The 21,396-nt window shown below is 33.9% G+C and overlaps 1 protein-coding gene across 13 annotated transcripts in view; it reads left to right on the forward strand.

The window, feature by feature from the left end:
• CACNA2D1 (calcium voltage-gated channel auxiliary subunit alpha2delta 1) overlaps window positions 1-21,396 on the forward strand; it is a 521,990-nt gene that overhangs the window by 295,449 nt on the left and 205,145 nt on the right. For all 13 annotated transcript variants that reach the window (XM_061413776.1, XM_061413777.1, XM_061413781.1 and 10 more), the window contains exon 5: window positions 21,021-21,062. In XM_061413776.1, coding sequence (XP_061269760.1) covers window positions 21,021-21,062 — 42 coding nt within the window. The remainder of the gene's footprint in view (window positions 1-21,020; window positions 21,063-21,396) is intronic.

Genomic DNA, 21,396 nt, shown 5'->3' on the forward strand with positions numbered 1-21,396 from the left:
AAATGACCATGAGAACTGTGTTTCAATGGAGGGATGATATGTGTTCAGACAGAATACATGAAAACTGTTGAAACATGGGTCTGGATAATGTTGGGAGTATGAATATTGCAATGAGAAGTCTATCAAGTAAGTCTCTTAAGTAGACAGAAGGCATTTTTAAAAAGGTCTTTGAATTAAACTTATAAGTTTAAAAGAAAAGACAATGAAACCTAGAGAATATTGATCCACATGATTGAAAAAATATTAACTGGACTTTAGTGCTGGATTTGATTACATATAGGAAAATACTATGAAAATTTAGATAAATTATTATTTCCACTCATGCAAATCAGCTTTCTTCTTTAAAGTTCATGCTTGTGTCGTCTTTTAACCTTACAAGCCAGTTTGTCAATGGATTTTGTTCCTCATGCAATTCTAAGTTGTCAACATGTTTGTTTGTTTTACTTTCTCATCAACATAACAAACTGGTTCCCTTTTATCATTAAAAAAAAGTCATCTCTTTTAGTTTTGCCACATTTCTTTTGTCTTATTCTTCAAGTTTCAAAAAAAAGAAAAAAAAAAAAGGTAGACCCGCTCTATCTTTTCATTTTCATCTTCATCCAGTAGCCAGCCAACTCCAGTCTAACAACAAAATTCATCCACGGTGAAAATATTCTCAGTGGTCACATTTACCTCAGGTCATCAAATCTAATGAACTTTTTTATCTATCTCTGTACCTGGTCCTTTCCTATCATTTTAGTGTACCACTTCCTATTTATTCTTTCATCAAACACACGTTTCTTCTGTTAGTTTTCAGGAAACTCCATTTTTCTGGTTTTCCTATTTTCTCACCTTTTATTCCTTCTTAATCTCCTTTTTTAGTACTTCTTTCTGTACTGTAGCTCTACAGTACTTCTGTAGTTTAAATTTAGGGAACAGTCTTAGAGCTGTTCTAAGTTTAAGGAACAGCCTTAACCTGCTTGTTTTTAATGCCCATATTTTCTCCCAGGACACTGCATCCATTTTGTTGAAATTATATAGAATTCTACCCAAATCTCTTTTCTGAGCTCTAGGCTCATTTATGCAACTGACCATTTGCTGATTCCATTTAAATGTCTCACCTGCATGGCACTAACATGCCCAGAAGAGCTGTTGTTTCCATCCTACTCCCCACCCTCCAACCCGCCACCACCACCCAGTACCCTGATCATCTGTTTCTCTACCTCAGATGAGATCAAGTTCTCCCATTTCATCTAGCCAAAATTAAGTCATAATCCTTTATTTCAGGACTTCCCAGATGGTGCCTGTCAGTGCAAGGAGACACAAGAGAAACAGATTCGATCCCTGGATCAGAAAGATCCCCTAGAGTAGGAAATGGCAACCCACTCCATTATTTATGTCTGGAAATTTCCATGGACAAAGGAGTCTGGTGGGCTGCAGTCCATGGGGTTGCAAAGAGTCAGACACGACAGAGCAACTGAGCACGTGCACGCACACACAGTCCTTTGTTTCTCCCTCTGCCAGAACTGCTCACATACTGTAATTTGTGTGTAAATTCTGTTCCAGGCCCATATATATCATGCAACCATCCATTTCTTCTTTACAAACACCATGTTTATTTGAATTACTGGGATCCCACAGGCAGAATAATCTTGAAATTATTAATCAAATTATGAATCAGAAGTCTACTTTACTGAACTGGGGGAATCCACAGGTTTGTTTTACAGAACTTTAGTGGCCCAGGATATACATAATTAAATAAGATTTTAGACTCTCAGTTCGATAGAAGAGAATGAGATTTTTTAAAAGAATAAACACAATTTTATAAGATGGCGGGAAATGGAGCTTTATATATCCTTCTGATACAAACATTTTAGACACCAAAGAAGATGAACAAGATGTACAAATTTTAAACTAGGAAGTCAGGGAAATATCAAAACAGAGTAGTTTAAATAACACAAAGCTGTATGTAGAAAGTAATAACTGCTGCTTTTCTCAAACTATCCATGAAAAATGTGTGTTTGTAGCAGTAACAACAGTAAAATCCAGGCAGCACAAGTAACAAAAAGAGGGGAAAAAGCCAAATATTACTTCTAGCCAAAATTAATGATACAAAATATGGAGTTTTGTATGAATTTCATTGTAAAATAGCAATATCTAAGTGCCTACTTCTGCTTTGTTAGAAGACATTATGGTCTGAGAGAGAAGGCAATCCAGAGAGCTTGTAATTGCTGGATGTTGTAAGAATCAGCTATCATGGGAATTGTGGTGTTGTGTGCCATGGGATATATTATATGTTAATTAAATTATTAGATTCAAAAATTATAAAAGTAGAAAAAGCTATTTTGTTATAATGTTTCACCAGTGTGTGTACAGCTCTCCTAGGGATCGTATAAGAATCAAGTGGAATCCTTTGTTTTCCAAAGTCTTTTCTTACATTCTCGCCATAAGGTTCTCTGTGACCTCAAAGTCAAGACATTGAGAATCCTTCGGCAGTGAGGCAGGGTAAATAACTGGAATGTGATTTCTCTCTCATGGGTCTTAAAACTGAAGAAAGCTTGACAGACACTAACTGGAAGTCTTACTAATTATGAAAATAAATATAATTAGTCTAAATGCAGTTCTAAAGGTTGGAAAAAAGGAACTGAATAGTAAATAGACCTGAGGTAGAAAAGAAAATTATAATAAGCAAGTAGAGCTCAAAAAAACTGAGTAGTATGGCTGCTCAGTTACTCAGTCATGGCCAACTCTTGTGACCCCATGGGTTGCAACCCACCAGGCTCCTCTGTCCATGGAATTTTCCAGATAAGCATACTAGAGCAGGTTGCCATTTCCTACTCCTTGAAACCATGTCTCTTGCATCCCCTGCATTGACAGGTGGATTCTTTACCACTGCGTCACCTGGGAAGTCTGGGAAGTTGGATTTAGTTAATAACAAAATAGCAATAACAGTAATAATCAGGGCTATGCAATCACTTTTTCCCTACAGTTATAATACCGTAATTGTTTTTGTAATAGTTTTAGTATCATGATTTAAAAATTAAAATAATTACAAAAGAAAACTTAAAATCTTGCCTAAACTCCGTTCCTTGTTTACATTGTCTCATCATGTTCAGTTTATCTGTTTTTACTTTTTTCATGTATTTTTTCATGATATACATACAAAAATTCATTGATATAGTCAATATAACAGAGTGTACAGACTTATAATCAGAGAGTATGCTCTATTTGAATAGATTAGCATGTCCGTGCATTCTCTCACTTTCTTCATACATCCCCCAATCTTCTTAAACTACTACTTTTAAGATTCATCTTACTTCTGTAACCACAGTGTTTAATACTGCTTCTGTAATTTGATAGATTAAATGCTATCAGTATAACTTTTATGATAATTCGCCCATTACTGCCCTTATTTTTTTCTCTTTAAATTCATATTTGATTGAATGCATTTTGTTGTGAAGTAGTTGGAACAAGACGAGCTGTGAGATTCCTTAATTCCTGAGTTCTTGTATGACTGAGAATATCTGAGCATTTCATTTTGGGCTTGAAAACCTTGACTAAGTATGCGTTTTTTCCCACTCGAAATTTTGGGACATTACTTTACAGTCTTCTGTCAGTTTTCGTGGCCATCAAGAACTCTTAAGGGGCTTTCGTGGTGGCTCTGACAGTAAAGAATCTGCCTGCAGTGTGTGAGACCAGGATTCAATCCCTTGGTCGGAAGATCCCATGGAGAAAGAAATGGCAACCCACTCCAATATTCTTGCCTGAAGAATTCCATGGACAGCCAAGCTGCAGTCCATGCGGTCACAAAGTCAGACACAACTGAGCAACTAAATCACACACACACAACCTACTTAACTAAGCTATTCTGATTTTAGCCCCTGGTTTCCATCCTGAATTGATTTGATTCTTTTCACTGATTCTCTAATGATATGTTCTTTGTTTTTGAGGTTGAACAAGGAGTGATACATCTGATTGTTGATTGTTTGATGTCTTCTTATTAAAATTGTAATTTCATTTCAGAGATGTTTATGTTTACTTTCAGCATAGTTTTGAATATTTCTGTGTGTAATTTTTCATGGTTTTTCAAGAATATTATTTAGTGTAAGTTGGGACTCTATTTCTGGTTTCCATAACTGTATATTCCCTATTACAGTTTTTAAAAAATATATTTTTATTCAGTTACATTTCATTTGATATGATTTTCTGAAGCCTGTCTAGAATGATGGTCTTTTCACCTGCATCTGTGCTTTTGTTGTTTTCTTGTGTCTTTTTTCAATAAATAATCTTTTTTTGTATCTCCCACTTAGTTCTCTGTGTTCTGGCAGCTTCTTTGCCAACTTATATTGGTTTATAAACTAATATTTTGAACTCCTCTATCTTTTATTTTCTTTTATTTCCCCCCCTTGCCTTCTCCCTCTACCCTTTAATTTAAAGAATTGATCTACAGTTTCTCTGACCCTCTGAAGAGTCATGGATCTTAATTCTTTCTTTTATTTTAGAATGTCATATGTTGGCAGTTTTCCTATCTTCCCTCTCTTTTCCAAAATGGCTATGTGCAGGTTCCAGAATCTTTGCATTAAGTAATGATTTGATAGAAGTTGATGAAAGTTAAAAAAAAAAAAAAAAGAGAACCAAAGATAATTTAGAGAAAGTTCAGGCCTTCTGCTCATAGGACTCTTCCACTAAGATGAACAGTCTTAGCTGTGTTCCTTTGTACATTTTCAGCCAGTTGTTATCATCCAAGAAGTCTGTAAGACATGGTAAAAACAATTAAGTCATGGCTTTTCTTGAAGCAATATGCTGATTGTCATTTCTCTTTCTTACCAGGATTTATTTTCTTTTATGCTTTTGGTAGTATTAATCACATTTTCAAAGTCAAAATAAGGAATGTCTGATTTATGTGTTCCTGCAAATATTAACATGTATATGTAATTATCCACTTGGTACCAGCTGGATATCATAAATTCCACTTTAAAGTACATTATTAGAAAATATGATGAAGAAAATAAAATATAATGTAAACCATTATGAAGATAGAGAAATCAGAACATACTCTAAATAGAAACCCTACAGTTACCATTTGTACATTAGAATTATTGATTTTCAGCTTATAATGTGCTTCTTGCTTCATTTAATAGGTTATTTTGTTGCATAACATTCAGTCTAAAATGATTTTTTGAGCCATGAAACAATTAAAACCTATGATATTAGAAGTGGCAAACAATAATAAATTTTGACCAGGGTCCCAGAAAGATTTAGTTTGTTTGTTTCCTATTATGTGATTTTTAGCTAACTAATGTCTAAACCACAGTTTTTTTAACAATAAAAAGGGGATAATATCGGAAATGTTAGCACAGAATTTTGATACTTAATGAAAATTATGCATGGAAGCCTTCATGCAGGTCTTTGACAAGTAGATTTAAGCATTTGAGATAACTGAAATTTGCTTAGCAATCCAATTTAGCTTTCTTTAAAAATTTATATTCTTCCCACTTGGTTTCAAGTAGACAGCATCCTGCTCTCATGAAATACCCTTCACATACACATAATTAGTCCATTTAATTGAGATCAGTTATGCTTGCAAATGTGTTGTTTCTCTTTAAACATGGTTGTAAAGATTAAAAAACAAAACAAACAAACAAAAAAAACATGAGATAGTCAATAAGGCAAACAGTACAGAATCAACATATCCATGTTGATAAATGTTTATTTGTTCTGAGGGGTTTTGGTTGTGAAATAAAGAACATGCAGTATACTCAGGAGAGAATAGATTACAGAATTTAAGTTGTGATAAATCTAAAATATATGTTTGACTGCTAAATTCCTTTTCATCATATTTGTGCTGAGTGAAAATGACCCCATCGTATATTCAAACTGACTTAAGTCTATTTCTTTGACTAGAAGGGAAATGAAACTACGTGACAGTGAATATCAATGTTTCTATTATTTTAGTATCATAGATGTTAATCCTAAGGCTTCCCTGAAGTGTCTGTAACTTTTACAGGTTTTTCTCTGAAATTCTGATTCAGAAAGTCATTCATTTGATAACCTAGATTTTAATCTCTGGTTTCTTCTATATTACAGGCTTTTAGTTTTAAATTTTCATTCATAATGAGCTACCAGCTTGGGGTGGCAAGGACAAGTGGTGGGAAACATGAATAATTTTAATCTGTAAATGAGTTATACACCATTTTAATCAAACTCTTATTTTCTAATCTGAACGGCCACAGAATAAGCACCAAGAGTTGTGGAACTATAGAATGCTGGCTTGTCTGGCATCTGAAGCTTTGTCTGGCTTACTTGCTCTTGTTTCCTTTCTCAGTGAAATGTCAAGGGTATTTCATTGATGATTATGAATTGTCTTGAGTCATGCCATGTGACTCAGAAAAATACAGCAATGACAAGAAAAGCCAAGGTCTCGCTACAAAAGCACTGCTCGGCCATGTTGAAAGCTTTGTGAATTCAGAATGAAGATGGGCAATTGTACTATAATTCATTGCTCTGCTTCAGTGCCAAAGAATCATATCTTTCAATAGCTTTCAAGTTCTTCAGGAGATGTAAAATTCAAGGTTACTGTTGAGCAAATTAAATTCGTCAAATACTTAGACTTCAAAGGTATAAACATCTATTGTGTGGTTTGAGAGAAAGTCTGTTGAATCATGTTGGTACTAGTCAATTTGCTAATACAGAAACTATACAATATAAGAAACTTTCACAACTGATTATAACGTGCAAGCATATTTTCATCAAAAAGTGAAATTTCCTTGGCTTTCCTTCCACTCCCCCTCTCCATCCAATTACAAAAGGAGAAAGAAAAAATATTCTAAGTGAGGACTAAAGTTTAAGTGTGTGTGTTCACTTGTTTTTGACTCTTTGCAAGCCCATGGTCTGTAGCCCGCCAGGCTCCTCTGTCTGTGAAATTTTCCAGGCAAGAATACTGGAGTAGGTTGCCATTTCCTCATCCAGGGAGTTTTCCTGACCCAGAAGATCAAACCCATGTCTCCTGCATCTTCTGGACTGGCAGGCAAATTCTTTACTGCTGCACTGCCTGGGAAGCCCTTTAGTGATGAATAGTTTGGTTATTATCTGTTACTTGAGATTTTATACATGAAACTTTTTTTTTTCCTTTGAGAAATATGGGTTTATTTACTCTTTTACTAAAAATCATGGTTCTTTTTCAATTATACTTTTTCAGAGGTGCAGTTAATATAAATGTGAAATGTATATTATATATATTCATTACATATATAATTTTTCTTAAGAAAAATGCAATATATGTATGTATGTCACATATATATCTGTTTTATATATATATATATAATATTTTCTTAAGAAAAAATAGGGTGGCTATGTATTTATTTGGAATTATAAAGGGCAGGTTGATTACCCAGAAAAATTGGGCAAACTGTTGCTTGAGCTGCTTGTAGATTGATTTCCGAGCTTCTCGCTTGTTAAAAACTGAGTATGGCAGGAGCTTAACTGCTCTCAAGCTTCCCTGCGGCTTTATTTGTACCAGACAGTTTGGTGACAGGCAGATTCCTGCTGGGACACCTGATCCCAAAAGTAAATAGAAACCCAAAGTAAGGAGATGACAACAAAATAGGTCACTAAATAGGCTTTATTGGCATTGATTGTCCCTAAATTTAAAAGCAAGTTTTAGTGAATTAAAGCAAATGTGTGGGCAATTAACTTGTCTGCATAGTGTGTCAACACATTTTGAATAAAATTAATTTTTATCATCTTGCCAATAGGTATTTTGTAATGATATCTTGGCACACATTTAAAATTTAAATCTTACATATTAGCACCAGGTCTTTAATGATGCAAAATTCATTTGTTTCTAAACTTTTTAAAATTTTAAGTGAATTGAAATGTTTTAAGAATTAGATGAGGGAGCAAATAAAATATTACAGTACATGATACTGATACGATATAAGCAAATATGCCGTGCTGAATATGTTTCTATCCAAATGTAATTATATCTTGCTTCTGTATTTCTGTTTCTCCTTAACTTTCAGCTGTCTGTTTAGACTGCCCTCTAGTGAAATAAACAGTAATGAAAGCAGTAATGAAGACAGTCTTTGAGCTGGTGAAACCTTATTTTCTGTACCCTGTGTCGTTTTCCTCTTTATGTCATCTGCATTATCTCAATAATTTGACTTGCTAGCAATAATCAGTGAGGGAGAGTTGAAGAAGCACAGAGACCAATTTAAAGAAAAGTCTAGCTTTGTGAAGCTGATTTCCTTTTGCTAATGGGAAAAAATATCATTTCAGAAACTCACTGGAAGGGAACATTGTTATTCAGAAATTGAGAGATTTTGCATTTGATATTTCCGTATTAAAGATGCTTGTTTGGTTTATTATATTTATTAAATATCCACAGGTTTAAAATATATAGCATATGATGTGAAATTAGTAAGGGAAAGAAGAATGTTCATTTGCTCCAGAGGAAAATATGGAAGCTTTAACATATATCTGGATTCCAATTCTGTGTTGCTTCTTACTAAGTAACTTTGAGAAATTGGCTTACCTTCCCAAACCTCCATTTTCTCGTCTCCAAATTATAATAATATACATATCTTTAATATTTGAGATGAGCACTGCATGAGAGAGTATGTTTACATACTAAATTATCAGTAAAATGACATAATGTTATCATTATTATTGTCATAACCTGTTTTACAAAAGACAGGTCTATAAAGATTAACTGGGATTTATTCTTTGAATCATATTTTATACCTCCTTAAATTCAGTGCAAGTCTTTTCAGTGTTTATGTGAGCATGCATATATGTTTTATGTATTATGTTGTTCTTCTTCTGGAATTAGAAATGAGGGCTGATAATCTCAGATTCTTGGGTTTTCCTTTGTATACATACAAAACTCACACATTTCATAACAAAACATTTCACTTAAAGTTTTGTGCTGACAAATGTAAAAACAATCCTGAAAGAATGATATTGGATCATTGTCTGTTATTTTTCTATGCAAGTAATGTTAATACTTACTGTGGATGGAGGTTATGGGAACAGAGAGGGAGGAAAACAGAGAGTGGCTATTTAAAGAATTTTTTTGTGTTTTATCAGAAAACACCTTTGAAGATCTCCGCCCACTGTATTTTTTAGTGTCTGTCATGCTTTGGTGACAGGGAGAACCAAAAAGGATTGGTGGGAGCAGAATGGACAGTACTTAAGCATCACTTAAAATAGTTTTCAGGTTCTACCAAGATGTCAGAATTTTGTACTTTGATAACAGGAATGTCCTCTGTCTGAGAAAGTTATACTATTTGACCTAGGGTGGGAGGATCAAATAAACTATAGTTGGAATGTAAGTGTGTATGTACCTGGCCTGTCAGGTCATGGATATCAGTTTAGGTGATCTGTGCGATCGTAAATATGACAGCCTTCAAAATTTAACATACTGCTACTAAGTTACCAATGTAAACATTTTGATGATTCCTTAGTATATTTCAAAATGAGAATTAAATGAACAATATCAGGTAAATATATGTGTAAAATTGACAATACCATTGAAGCATACCGTACATTTGACTAAGCATTTATTCCAACTTTGCAAAGCAAATATCCCTTGGCCTTTATGGGTAGTTAAGTTTTCTAAAGACTGGAGCAGTTTGTAATTTTGATATCACTCCTTTGAGATCGTTGTTCCAAATTTCATTTCAAAGCTAATGTTTAATGATACAGCATCCTTCTCCCCTCCAAAATTTCCTGCAACAACATTTAATTTTTAAAGTGTTGGTAATAATATAAAATGTACTTAAATTATATAATACTGTCTTATAAATTAGGGTTGCCAGGTTTAGCACATTTTAAAAAACCCAACATGCCCAGTTATATGGCATTGAAACATGTATACTATCATGTATGAAACGAGTCACCAGTCCAGGTTCGATGCACGATACCTCTGGGGGTTCGATGCACCCCCAGAGGGGTGGTATGGGGAGGGAGGAGGGAGGAGGGTTCAGGATGGGGAACACATGTATACCTGTGGTGGATTCATTTTGATATTTGGCAAAACTAATACAATTTGTAAAGTTTAAAAATAAAATTTAAAAATAAAAAAGAATTTCAGATAAATAACATATATCTCTTATTATAAGTGTGGAACGTATTTTTACAAAAAACTATTGTCTGAAGTTCAAATTTAATTGATTGTCCTCTGTTTTATCTGGAAAATTGTATTTTAAATACTTGTATTAAGCTCTTAAATGAAAATTCTTAGCTCAAGCTTTCATCAACTTTCTATACTTATGTCTGTTTTTGCACAGTCTCTGAACGATTTCTAAGTAATACTAGTTCAATCATATAACTAACTTTTATATCATTTATTTGGTGAATGGGAAGGATATTATGTATATTAGTATTTATCAGCTTGGTTAATAATTTTTAGCTTTGTTTTGTACTCTGTTGATATATAGTTTGACAAATTTACCTTTAAAATATGAAATATAGAGGATAATTTAACTTGACCTGCTTTCAGTTTACTTGCTTCTCTTCAGTGTTTCTAGAAGAGCTATTTTAAACAAATAATCCATGAGAGATGCCAAAATATGCAACAGATTGGAGGAAAAAACACAGCTTTCTACTTTTTTTAGGGAGGAAATAGTGTCTGTAAAGGTTAATTGGCTGCTAATATATTCTATTCTCACCTAGATATTAACTTTGAAATCTCTTTCTTCTTTAAATGTAAAATAGTTTTCATACTGAGTTTCTTATGTGCTAGGAGAGAAGTGATTCTGATCAAAAGATGAGTATCCTTTGTTCAGTAACACATCTGGAAGCATAGTTTAAAATGTAGACAACTCTGTAATTGGCTTGCTTTTTTGCAAGATTTCTGCTCTCCACTGAAGTGACATCAGCCTCTTGTGATTAAAATATCTTCAATTAGTCAAGTATTTAAGCTGGTCAATGTCTCTTTTCCCTCAGTTTCTTGTTTAAAAACTGTCTAAGTGTTATTATTGAAAAGAAAAGCTATGACAAACCTAGACAGTGTATTAAAAAGCAAAGACATCACTTTGTCAACAAAGGTCCATATAGTCAAAGCTGTGGTTTTTCCAATAGTCATGTATGGATGTTAGAGCTGGACCATAAAGAAGGCTGAGTGCTGAATAATTGATGTTTTTGATATGTGGTGCTGGAGAAGACTCTTAGGAGTCCCTTGGACAGCAAGATCAAACCAGTGATCAATCTCAAAGAACATTAACCCTGAACATTCATTGGAATTTCTAAAGCTCCAACATTTCATCTACCTGATGCAAACAGCCGACTCATTGGAAAAGACCCTGATGCTGGGAAAGATTGAAGGCAAAAGAAGAGGGCAGCAGAAGATAAGATGTTTGGATAGCATCACTGATTCAATGGACATGAACTTGGGAAAACTCTGGGAGATAGTGAGGGACAGGGAGGCCTGGTATGCTGCAGTTCCTCAGGTCTCAAAAAGTTGGACACAACTTAGTGACTGAACAACAGCAGCAACAAAAATCATTATTTATGTTTAACCAAGTTGAGTGCCATTTTTATTTTTAGGAAATACTTATTTCCGTTTCAACCTTCTCTTAGTCTGTTCTGTTTATATAATCACATCTCTAACACAAATACTTTTTGGTTATTTAAGTAATGGCATTGATTATAATTGTATAAAATAGTCCTAAAATAATTTGAATACTAGAAAGTTGTATATATAATCTATGCACATCTTAAAATTTCAAAGTTCTTTCAAATAAGTCAGAACTTAAATTTATCATTGCAGCCCTTTGAAGTTGGAGTTCTTTCCCTAGCTAATAAATGAGACGACAAAACAACTTTGGCTGTATCAATTTACTCGTTTGCTGCCACAGACTAAGAATTGAACAAAGGAATAGAATTCTAAAAGTGCTTTTTAGATGCTTTCGATTTGTGGTGCCAGAGAAAACTCTTGGGATCGCCTTGGACAGCAAGGAGATGAAACCAATCAATCTCAAGAACATCATATTTGAGGAACGGAGCACGGTCCACAGAATTCCTTTTCCCTGTCCGTTGTTTAAAAATTTTGCACAACAGATGAAATGCATTATACTCCTTAGGACTCTGTTGAGTCTTTTGGATTACTTGAGAATCTTTTGGATTGTGACTTTCATAAATTAACATTCTAACAATCATACATGTTTTAATTAGAGATGTTATATCTGAGTCACTGAACAGTTTGAATTTAAAAAGCTCTTTGAATTATGACTTAATTAAATGCAATTACTAAAACTAGGCTAATGAAGTATATGCTACTAGGAAGTTTTTTGTTGGTTTCCAAAGCAGTTATGTATTATTCAGATGGAATGGAGTGCTTCAAAATGTCAGAAATTATTTCATTTATTTCTTCTGCAGTAACCTTTCTTTTTTGTACTGTGAGCAAAATTATTTTCACAGAGAAGTAGCTCAAATTATTTAAGCTGTAATTTATCCCCTAGAAAAACACTGATTTCTACTCCAGTTTAAATAAAACTGAATGGCATTCCATTATATTAATGAAAGGCAGCAGCAATTGATCTAGAGCAGTTCCTTTCTACCGTAATGAAGAGAGTGCCGGAATAGTTGTGCTAGGAGGCAAGGGGTTGATTTAAGCTAGTTTGGGGATGCTTCTATCTCAAAACATCCATCCTCAGAAACAGGTACTGATTTTCAGAGATGAATGAATATACTTTGACTTGACGTTTCAAGACATAAAGAAAAATAACAGTATAGAATCTTCTTATGCTTTTACATGTTTCTACAGAAATATGTCAGAGACATTTCCAGTGTGGCAGGGACTGGGGTGGAGAGGAGGGGAAGTGGGGGAGAAATAGCTTTGTCTTTGTTTTAAAGAATTAAAAGACAATTGAGTTTTGTTGGATATTCAAATGAGAGGAGAAGCAAATCTATCAAAGCCTCATTGAACAAAATAGATGGAAGACAGCTACTGGGTCTTGTGTAATCTAAAGAAAAATAGTTACTTAGTGGACACATCAAAATATATAGATGGGAGAATTCTAGAGACCATGGCTGTCCAGTGACTCATTTAAAATTGAAGAATGGAAGCCTCAGGAAGTCACAATGTCAGCTAGTCAGTATTTAAAATCGTTTCTTGATTGAGCCATGTGCTCAGTAAGTATTTCTGATGGACTCGCTATGTGACTGTGGTAGATGTTGGTTTCCTGCCCGAAGCTCTTCAGAGCACACACACAGTTGTCTAGCTTCCTACTCTAAGCATATATAGATCTTTGCTTGAGGGCTTTCTATGGAGTCAGGAATTCACAGAATTCAACGCTTTGAACCAGTGATGACTGGTGTGGGTGAATACGAGCAATCTTCTCACTCTTCGGATACAACAATGTTGAGCCATGTTTGAGAGCATCCTAGCATCTATTATGCTTATTCTTATTGGGGTATGACCACAGGCCTATTGGTAATTGTCCACTGCTAACTACCTAGGCTTAAAGCATATGAATCATGGGTTAACTTTGATTGTATCTTTCTTTTCCTTTGTTCAGACTAGTTTCAGGGAATTTGGGGAGGTGGGTTTGGGCCCGTACACTGAGGGTATATAAGGTTTCTTCCTTAAGTACTACCTTTGGAAAAATTAACACATATTTACTCCTAGGACATCATATGCTGTTAAGATCAAGTGCTGTGAACTTTGGTCATGAGTCAAGAAAATCTATGAGTTGTGTAAATCAGTAGGGAGAAGTATAGAAACTGGAATATTTTGGTGGATTAAATTTTAATGTTTTAGTTGATGATATCCCAAGCTTCAATTGAATCATAGATTAAAGGAAATTAAAGCTAGGTCATCAGCATTTTAGATGTGTTTGTTCAGTTCTGGTCTGAATTTCCTGGGATATTTGGTAGATGAAAATAACATTTATCTTATTATATTCTACTTTGGCTTTTATCCTATAGTTTAAATAATGTATTTATTGATGCCCTTTGGAACACTAAAAAAGATTACAAGCAGATTCTTATTAAAATTTACCAGATGAAGAAATAAGTTGCTGCACTTAATGTTTAATAGGAATTGATTTCCTCAGAAGTTCAAAAACATGAAACTCTGGAATCACAGTCCACTTGGAATTCCACCTTGATTTCTTATAAGAGTGAAAGTGGTCTCTATTTTAACTCATTGAGGCTTTTTAGAAGTTATATACTTTCTACTCTGATGCAGTGTATGTGCCTATGTTTATGCAAGCATTTATGGATATGTGCATTTTGTTGTTATTTTTACTCCAGAATTTCTAATAGTTCTTTATAAGCTTGTGATAGTCATTTATCCATTGTCTGTCCATTCAGTAGCTCAGTTGTGTCTGATTCTTTTGACCCCATGGACAGCACATTTTCTTATAAATCTCTTCATTTATCAGATTAAAAATAACAGCTAGTAATACCATTCTGTTATACGGAATCTTTGAAGAAGGGACTTTACATGAGTTAAATCGACTCAAGCATAATATGTGATCTAAGAACATAAAGTTGTAAACATTTACTTTAATTCATAAGTAATTACCAGATAAAGCTAATAGATAAATTCTATGGATATTCCTGATTTTTATGTTTCAATTTGTAAAACAATAGCTTATAATTTGTAGGGGGCCCATACAGGCACTCTGCTCAGCACTTGATGTCAGTTCTTTATTGTCTCTTATATATAATGTGAATCAATGTAGGTTTATCACATGATTTCAATCTAGTGATCTGGGAACAGATCTCTAAATGGACCTGTGCCCATGTTTTTCTTTTTTCTCTTCATAAACAACATTTTCATCATTCCAAACCCCACACAGCTATAATGACATAAAAAAATTTTTTTTTTTAAGAACCACTGTCCTTAGTGCTTCAAGCTACTTTTAAGCTATCTTTGGAAACTTCACTTACATTCACACCACCTCCCAAACACACACAAAGACACACAAAATCATATACATTCTGCACCCCCCACTCACCAAAACATCTTCCTAAGTTGTTTTATTCACACAGTGCTATTCACACACCAGGGCTGCTGGTTATCCCATCTCATGTACCATGGTTGATTTGGGCACAGTCAATAGTAGTGGTGTGTCTGGTTGTATGCATGCATGCGAAGTCATTTCAGTCATGATGGACTCTTTGTGACCCAATAGACTGTAGCCCACCAGGCCCTGGGATTCTCCAGGCCAGAATATTAGAGTGGGTTGCTAAGCCCTCCTCCAGGGATTCTTCCTGGCCCAGGGATCAAACCCATGTCTCTTATGTCTGCTTCACAGGCAGGCTGGTTCTGGTTACCAGGTCAAATTGTTACTACGATATGTTAATCAAAAAAATTTGAAATTTAAATGATTTGAACTAAACAGTGTGGTTCTTGTTTGGCAGGAATCATTAACACAACTACTTTGTAACATAGAGTATCCTTTATGTTGAGCTTTCCTGGTAGCTCAGTGGTAAAGAATCTGCCTGCAATACAGGAGATGCAGGAGGAATGGGTTCTGTCCCTGAATCTGGAAGATCCCCTGGAGGAGGAAATGGCAAACCATTTTAATATTCTTGCCTGAAGAATCCCATGGACAGAGAAGCCTGGTGGGCTACAGTCCATAGGGTCACAAAGAGACATAACTGAGTGAGCACAGCGCGTGCGCATGTGCGCGAGCACGCATACACACACACACACACACACACACACACACATCCTTAATGTTCATCCTACTGACTTCATATTTGGAAATAGAGATAAAATGAAAATGAGTTGTTTTTTTTTTTTAAGTGATTTAGCAGGCGATAGAGTTGCCCCCAAATTTTCATGCTGTGGATCATATGTAGAGTCAAGTGTATAACCCAGAAAATAAAATTAGTAACTTGGACAGGAAGTTAACATCTATTTGAGTTTTAAATGTGTCATATATTTCAGATATTGGCTATAAAATCCTAATATTTGGTTCAAACACTTAAATCTTATCCTTGGCAACATCTTATTCCCAGATTGAAGCTTTGTGCTTATGGTTCAGGTTTTTAACATGAACTATTCATCAGAGGCTGCCTTTTATAGGCAAGTAGCATGCAAGGTACTGTCATTCACAGTATGTTTTTATGATGGAATGGTCTATCTTGTCCAGATTGAATTTTTGACTCCCAGTAGACTCCCAGATAAACTAAAGTCATTTATCTGTCAGCTTGCTAGGGGATGTTTTAAATTTCAGTAAACAGCAGTATTGTATTAGCATGAACCATTTGGGTAAATTTGTTTCAAGGAGATAATAAATAACTAAACTACTTGGTTAAAAATCAGAAACAATTTGTTCCTGTCATCTGGTGGTGCTTAAATTAGGAAAAATAACTCTCTAAAGGTGTAACTAATCTATGAATCTAGTTTGAGGCTCTTGCTGGCTTTATCTATCAGATTGCACATAATGCACTGAAATCCATGGATATCCCCCGTGTTTGGGTGTAAAATATCTTCTAAGATGATGTTATTTATAATTTGCATGAAAATGTTTAACTAGAAGGATAGCAGGGAAAGAAGATGATTCAATTCTATAATCTGTGCCAGCGATAATTAGTTTATATACTATAGTTTTGCAGTCTTAAATGATACTGATATAACTGTGTACCTTCTGGAAAAGGGACTGAAAGAATTTTGAGTGGTAGGATAGGTAAACGATTTAGGAAGAAACATACATACACATGTGCAAACACGCATGCTTGAGTTGATCAACAGAGGAGGAATGTCTCAAATACCTGGAATTCTTAACTCTCACCTGTTTTAATATCTAGGAAGGTTTTGTGTTATATGGTGTTACCATCCATGTATGATAAGACATATTCTTCAGTTATAGCAGATTGAAGCAACTGGCCCAACTGCCTCCACATCTTGTCACATGTGAATCAGGAGAGCCAGAACTTAACTCTTAGGTCAGGGTTAATAGTCTTCATCTTTGTTTCCCCAGCATTTAGCACAGAGTGACGTCAGAAGAGTACTGTTGAATGAGTGGGGTGTGTGGCGTCATCTCATGGTCATGAGACCTCAATATCTTCCTGTACAAAGTCTAGGTGAGATGGAGGCAGAAGCAAGGTAAAGGGAGAAGGAACTCAGCTGATTGATACTCTTGCCTCTCCTCCAATTTCCCCCACACAGACCATTAACTATTAGCTGTTTTTAAACAATATCTTTCCCTAATTTTCTTTTAGCATAGAGTTCATTTTAACCAAAAATTTTCCCTATGTAAACATCAGGACATAGAAGTAGGCCTGATTCACTGTGAATTGTCCTTTATTCCTGGAAATTGTCCTTTAACCCAATCGTCTAAAGATTATTTCTGGATTATTCTGGTGATTCAGTGATTTATGTGATTTGATTTCAGATTGATTTAGTTTAATGTAGCTGCACACATCTGAAAAAATATATATATATATTTATATACACACACACCTATATATATAATAGCAGAGCTAATATATACCTCTATGAGGCAGAAGAGATGGCTCTAAATGAATGTGATGAGAAAGAGAATTCAGATTATCATTATTATTAAACTTATGGTCTTTCCTCATCTATATTCAAAATTATTATTGAATCAAGAACTCTGAAATTATGCAAACAAAAGCCACAGTAAAGCAAATCACTGCAATTTTCCACAAGAAATTATGATGAGTTATGACCTAAAATGTGTTTTATATAGTTACACAATTGAAAGGTCGCATGGATATTTGCCATTTATTTTAGCATCATGCTGCCATGTAGGTGGACTAGGTTGACAGATTAAATAGAGAGTTACAGTTTTCCCAAGTCCTGATGCCCTAGGGTGATTTATCTTTACTAATGTTGATCAATTTAGCTTTTCTGTTAGATAAAATAAGGGAATAAAGCAGTGTTCATGCTATCAATGCAGAGTCTGAGGTTTGAGAAAGGAAAGTGTACTTATAAAGATTAAAGAAAAGCTTCTGAGCCAAAAGCAATGTCACGTTTATTGAAGAGAAGAAATTTTGTTTTAATACAGTGGACATAATCAGTTGCACATTCCACTCAGGTCTGTGTTCTCTTGTTGAAATGTGACAGCCTGTCTAAGCATATGTGTTTGATTAAGTACTTCCGAGATATGTTGTTGTCATATAAAAAAGACACACTTGTTTTTCTTTGCATTTATATTTTGACCAGCAATCTTGATTCCAGCTTGTGCTTCATCTAGTCCAGCATTTCTCATGATGTATTCTGCATATAAGTTAAATAAGCAGGGTGACAATATACAGCCTTGATGTACTGCTTTTCCTATTTTGAAAAGACCCTGATGCTGGGAAAGATTTAAGGTGGGAGGAGAAGGGGACAACAGAGGAAGTGATGGTTGGATGGCATCACTGACTCATTGGACATGGGTTTTAGTAAACTCTGGGCATTGGTGATAGGCAGGGAGGCCTGGCGTGCTGCAGTCCATGGGGTTGCAAAGAGTTGGACACGACTGGGTTACTGAACTGAACTGAACTGATATTTTGACCATGTTAGACTTATAAGGAAAGAGCTCCTTAAATGTAGAAATATAGAATACCTAGTCACAAGAAGTACTGATGTTTAGCATGTAGTATTACTTTACGCATAATATGTGTTGTTTTCAGTTTGCTTAAAAATTTTTTTTAAAAAAGCCAGGTTTGGCATTATATGTCTTCTGATTTCCAGAAAATTGTCTGTAAATCCATACATAAAAGTTACATACAGTTAGCAATGCACATTTTTAATAACAATTTTAGCAGCAATATACAGCTTTATAGGTTTTATATAAAGTATAATACAGTAACAAAGGAAAAATACTGAAATTCTCAAAAAGATTTTTCTCTATTTTAATTTTTATTTCAACTTCAGTCACAGTCTATCTTAATAGAGTCAAATACTTAGCTTGAGTTAAAACTAGTGTTTCTTTATCACACCTTACCCTCTTCTAAAACTGTGTGATACTCTTCATCTTGTATATATAAAGTAAATTCTCTTTGTTACTGTGACCACATGTCACACATAAGAAAAGATTTTAAGTAATCATTGTAGTCCATTAGCTCTGGTTCCAAGGACTAAGTGTAATCCTAGATAAATGAATTATTTTATATAGTTATCTGAACATTTTATTTTACCTAAAAATAGAGGTGGGTATCTTTAACTTACTTTGTGTCTTTCTTGGCACAGATGTATTTACAAATAGGTATTGAATGAGTGTTGAAAGGATGCTACTGAACCAGGTGAAATTTAATGCTATTTTACCTTGTTTTCCACATGTTCCAATTTGGTAAATATAAGTATTCAGTTGGCAAACATAATATCTAAAATGAAGTAAACATATTCAGTGTTTTAACATTTGATAGAATCCACAATCTAAATTGAAAATTGTCTCCTAAGTATAAATTACAAGGCTCCATGAGGGATCAATAAACTAGTAATTGGATTTGAGTCTCAGGAGAATTCCAAAGATTCTCTTGATTTATGTATGTGATGAGTTCTGATGTGTATTTTACCTTTGTTACAAACCTAATGCTATAAGTAGGAAATGTTCCAGGATATAGAAGTTTTATGTGTGTGAAAATTCTCTAGCTACTTATTCTTTTTGAAAAAACTAATATTAAATGGTAATTTTAAAAATGTTAATGATGCTAAATGAAATTAAAACTCCCAAGTTTCATTCAGTATTACAAATCATATATTCTTATATTTATTTATGTAGTGTTTGGTTGGTTATTTGGTCTTCAGAGAGATCTGTATTTTATAAATCTTCATTATCATAGTATGTTTCTCAAATCAAAAAATAGGCAGAATCTGTGACCTGCCCAAATCAAAACAAAACAAGATCTCAATTTTTTTCTTCTTTTGGAGATTATAATGTGCATTCATACACTGAAGCTATATGAATTCCTGCTGAAAAGAGACAGTTTTAACTTTATCATTTATTCTGAAATCATGACCTTAGAATAATTTTGATTATAAAAAATCTATTACATCTTTAAGAACTATTAATTTTCTTTAGAACATACTTTAAGAAGCACTAATTTAGTCTGTTTTCCCCAAGTAATTAAACAAAATTCTATCAATTGTGTTTTTGTTAGTCAACTTTTGGATTGTCCTTATTTGTAAATGTTTAAGAGACAGAGAAAAGTACACTTTTACATGATACTCAAAATACAAAAGACATACAGAAGATGAAGAATATGCATCTACAATCATTTCAGGAAAAGAAATAAAAAAGAAATCAGTATATATGTATTATTTTTAAATTGCATAGAACTAGCCTTGTAGATAGAAAGAACAAGAATGTAAAATTCCTTGATAGTTCTTTGATCCACTTTCCTTTCCATTTTTTCTCTGTAACACAATTTATGTCCATAATTTATACTTAAGACATATTCAGCAACATTGATAGCTAGTAAAAATGTCCACACACATTCATTCTTGAAAAGTTAACACTCATTTGCTACTTTAGTAGAATATGAGACCATTAGAGTGTTGGATTATCTGATATTTTAGCTGTCTAAATTCACAGACAATCTTGATTCCTTATCTGAGTCTGCTGAAGAAATTCCTGCCAATATCATGCAGTTACACTTTTCTTCAAAGAATAATTTCAACACTTGATATATATTTTTTAAATGTCATGGTTTTAGCCAAATTTTAACAAGCCAGTTATTCACTTGTCTAGAATTATCCTATCTATCATTTCATGATTTAGGTGAAAGAGACAGAGAGAGAGAGAGAGAGAGAGAGAGAGTGTGTATGTGTATAAATTACTGTGTTAAGGATTTTTCAATTTTTTTCTTGACAAATTGACCTCAGATTTGCACTGAGATATTTTGCCCCATTACAAGATGTGGTTTTCTAATGTCACTGATATAGTGTTTTAATATGTTCTTGTAGAAAATATTGGCTAATATTTATGCATCTTTGTGGAATATATCATAAAAGGAATACTATGTGAGGCTTATTATTTCATATGTGAATAAAATATACTTAATGTTTGCTCCAATATGTTTTTAAGTTTTTAATCAAATCAATAAAACATTCCTTTTTCCTTTTTTTATAGAGCAATGAAGTTGTGTACTACAATGCAAAGGATGATCTTGATGTGAGTATTAAAAGTTTTACATTACATTACAGGCTAAACTTAACTAGACTAGGGTGAATGGCTTTCTAAACAATCTGACCATGAAGTATATTTAGTTGGATTCATGTTCCCATCCAGCTTTAAAATTGTAGTTGCTTATAAGCATTAACACCTATGTACATTCAAACTGTTTTTCTTTCATCTTAGGCGTGCTACAGTTAATTCTGTGATCCAAAAATTTCATTGTAGTCTTACGTATTCTTGAAATCCTGCTAACTTCATCAGGTTTGCTGGAGATGGTCCATTTCATGTAAAATTTTTAAGAATTTGTAAACAATTGTAAGATAATATATTT

Source organism: Bos javanicus, chromosome 4 (genome assembly GCF_032452875.1).
Source record: "Bos javanicus breed banteng chromosome 4, ARS-OSU_banteng_1.0, whole genome shotgun sequence".
Taxonomy (NCBI): domain Eukaryota; kingdom Metazoa; phylum Chordata; class Mammalia; order Artiodactyla; family Bovidae; genus Bos; species Bos javanicus.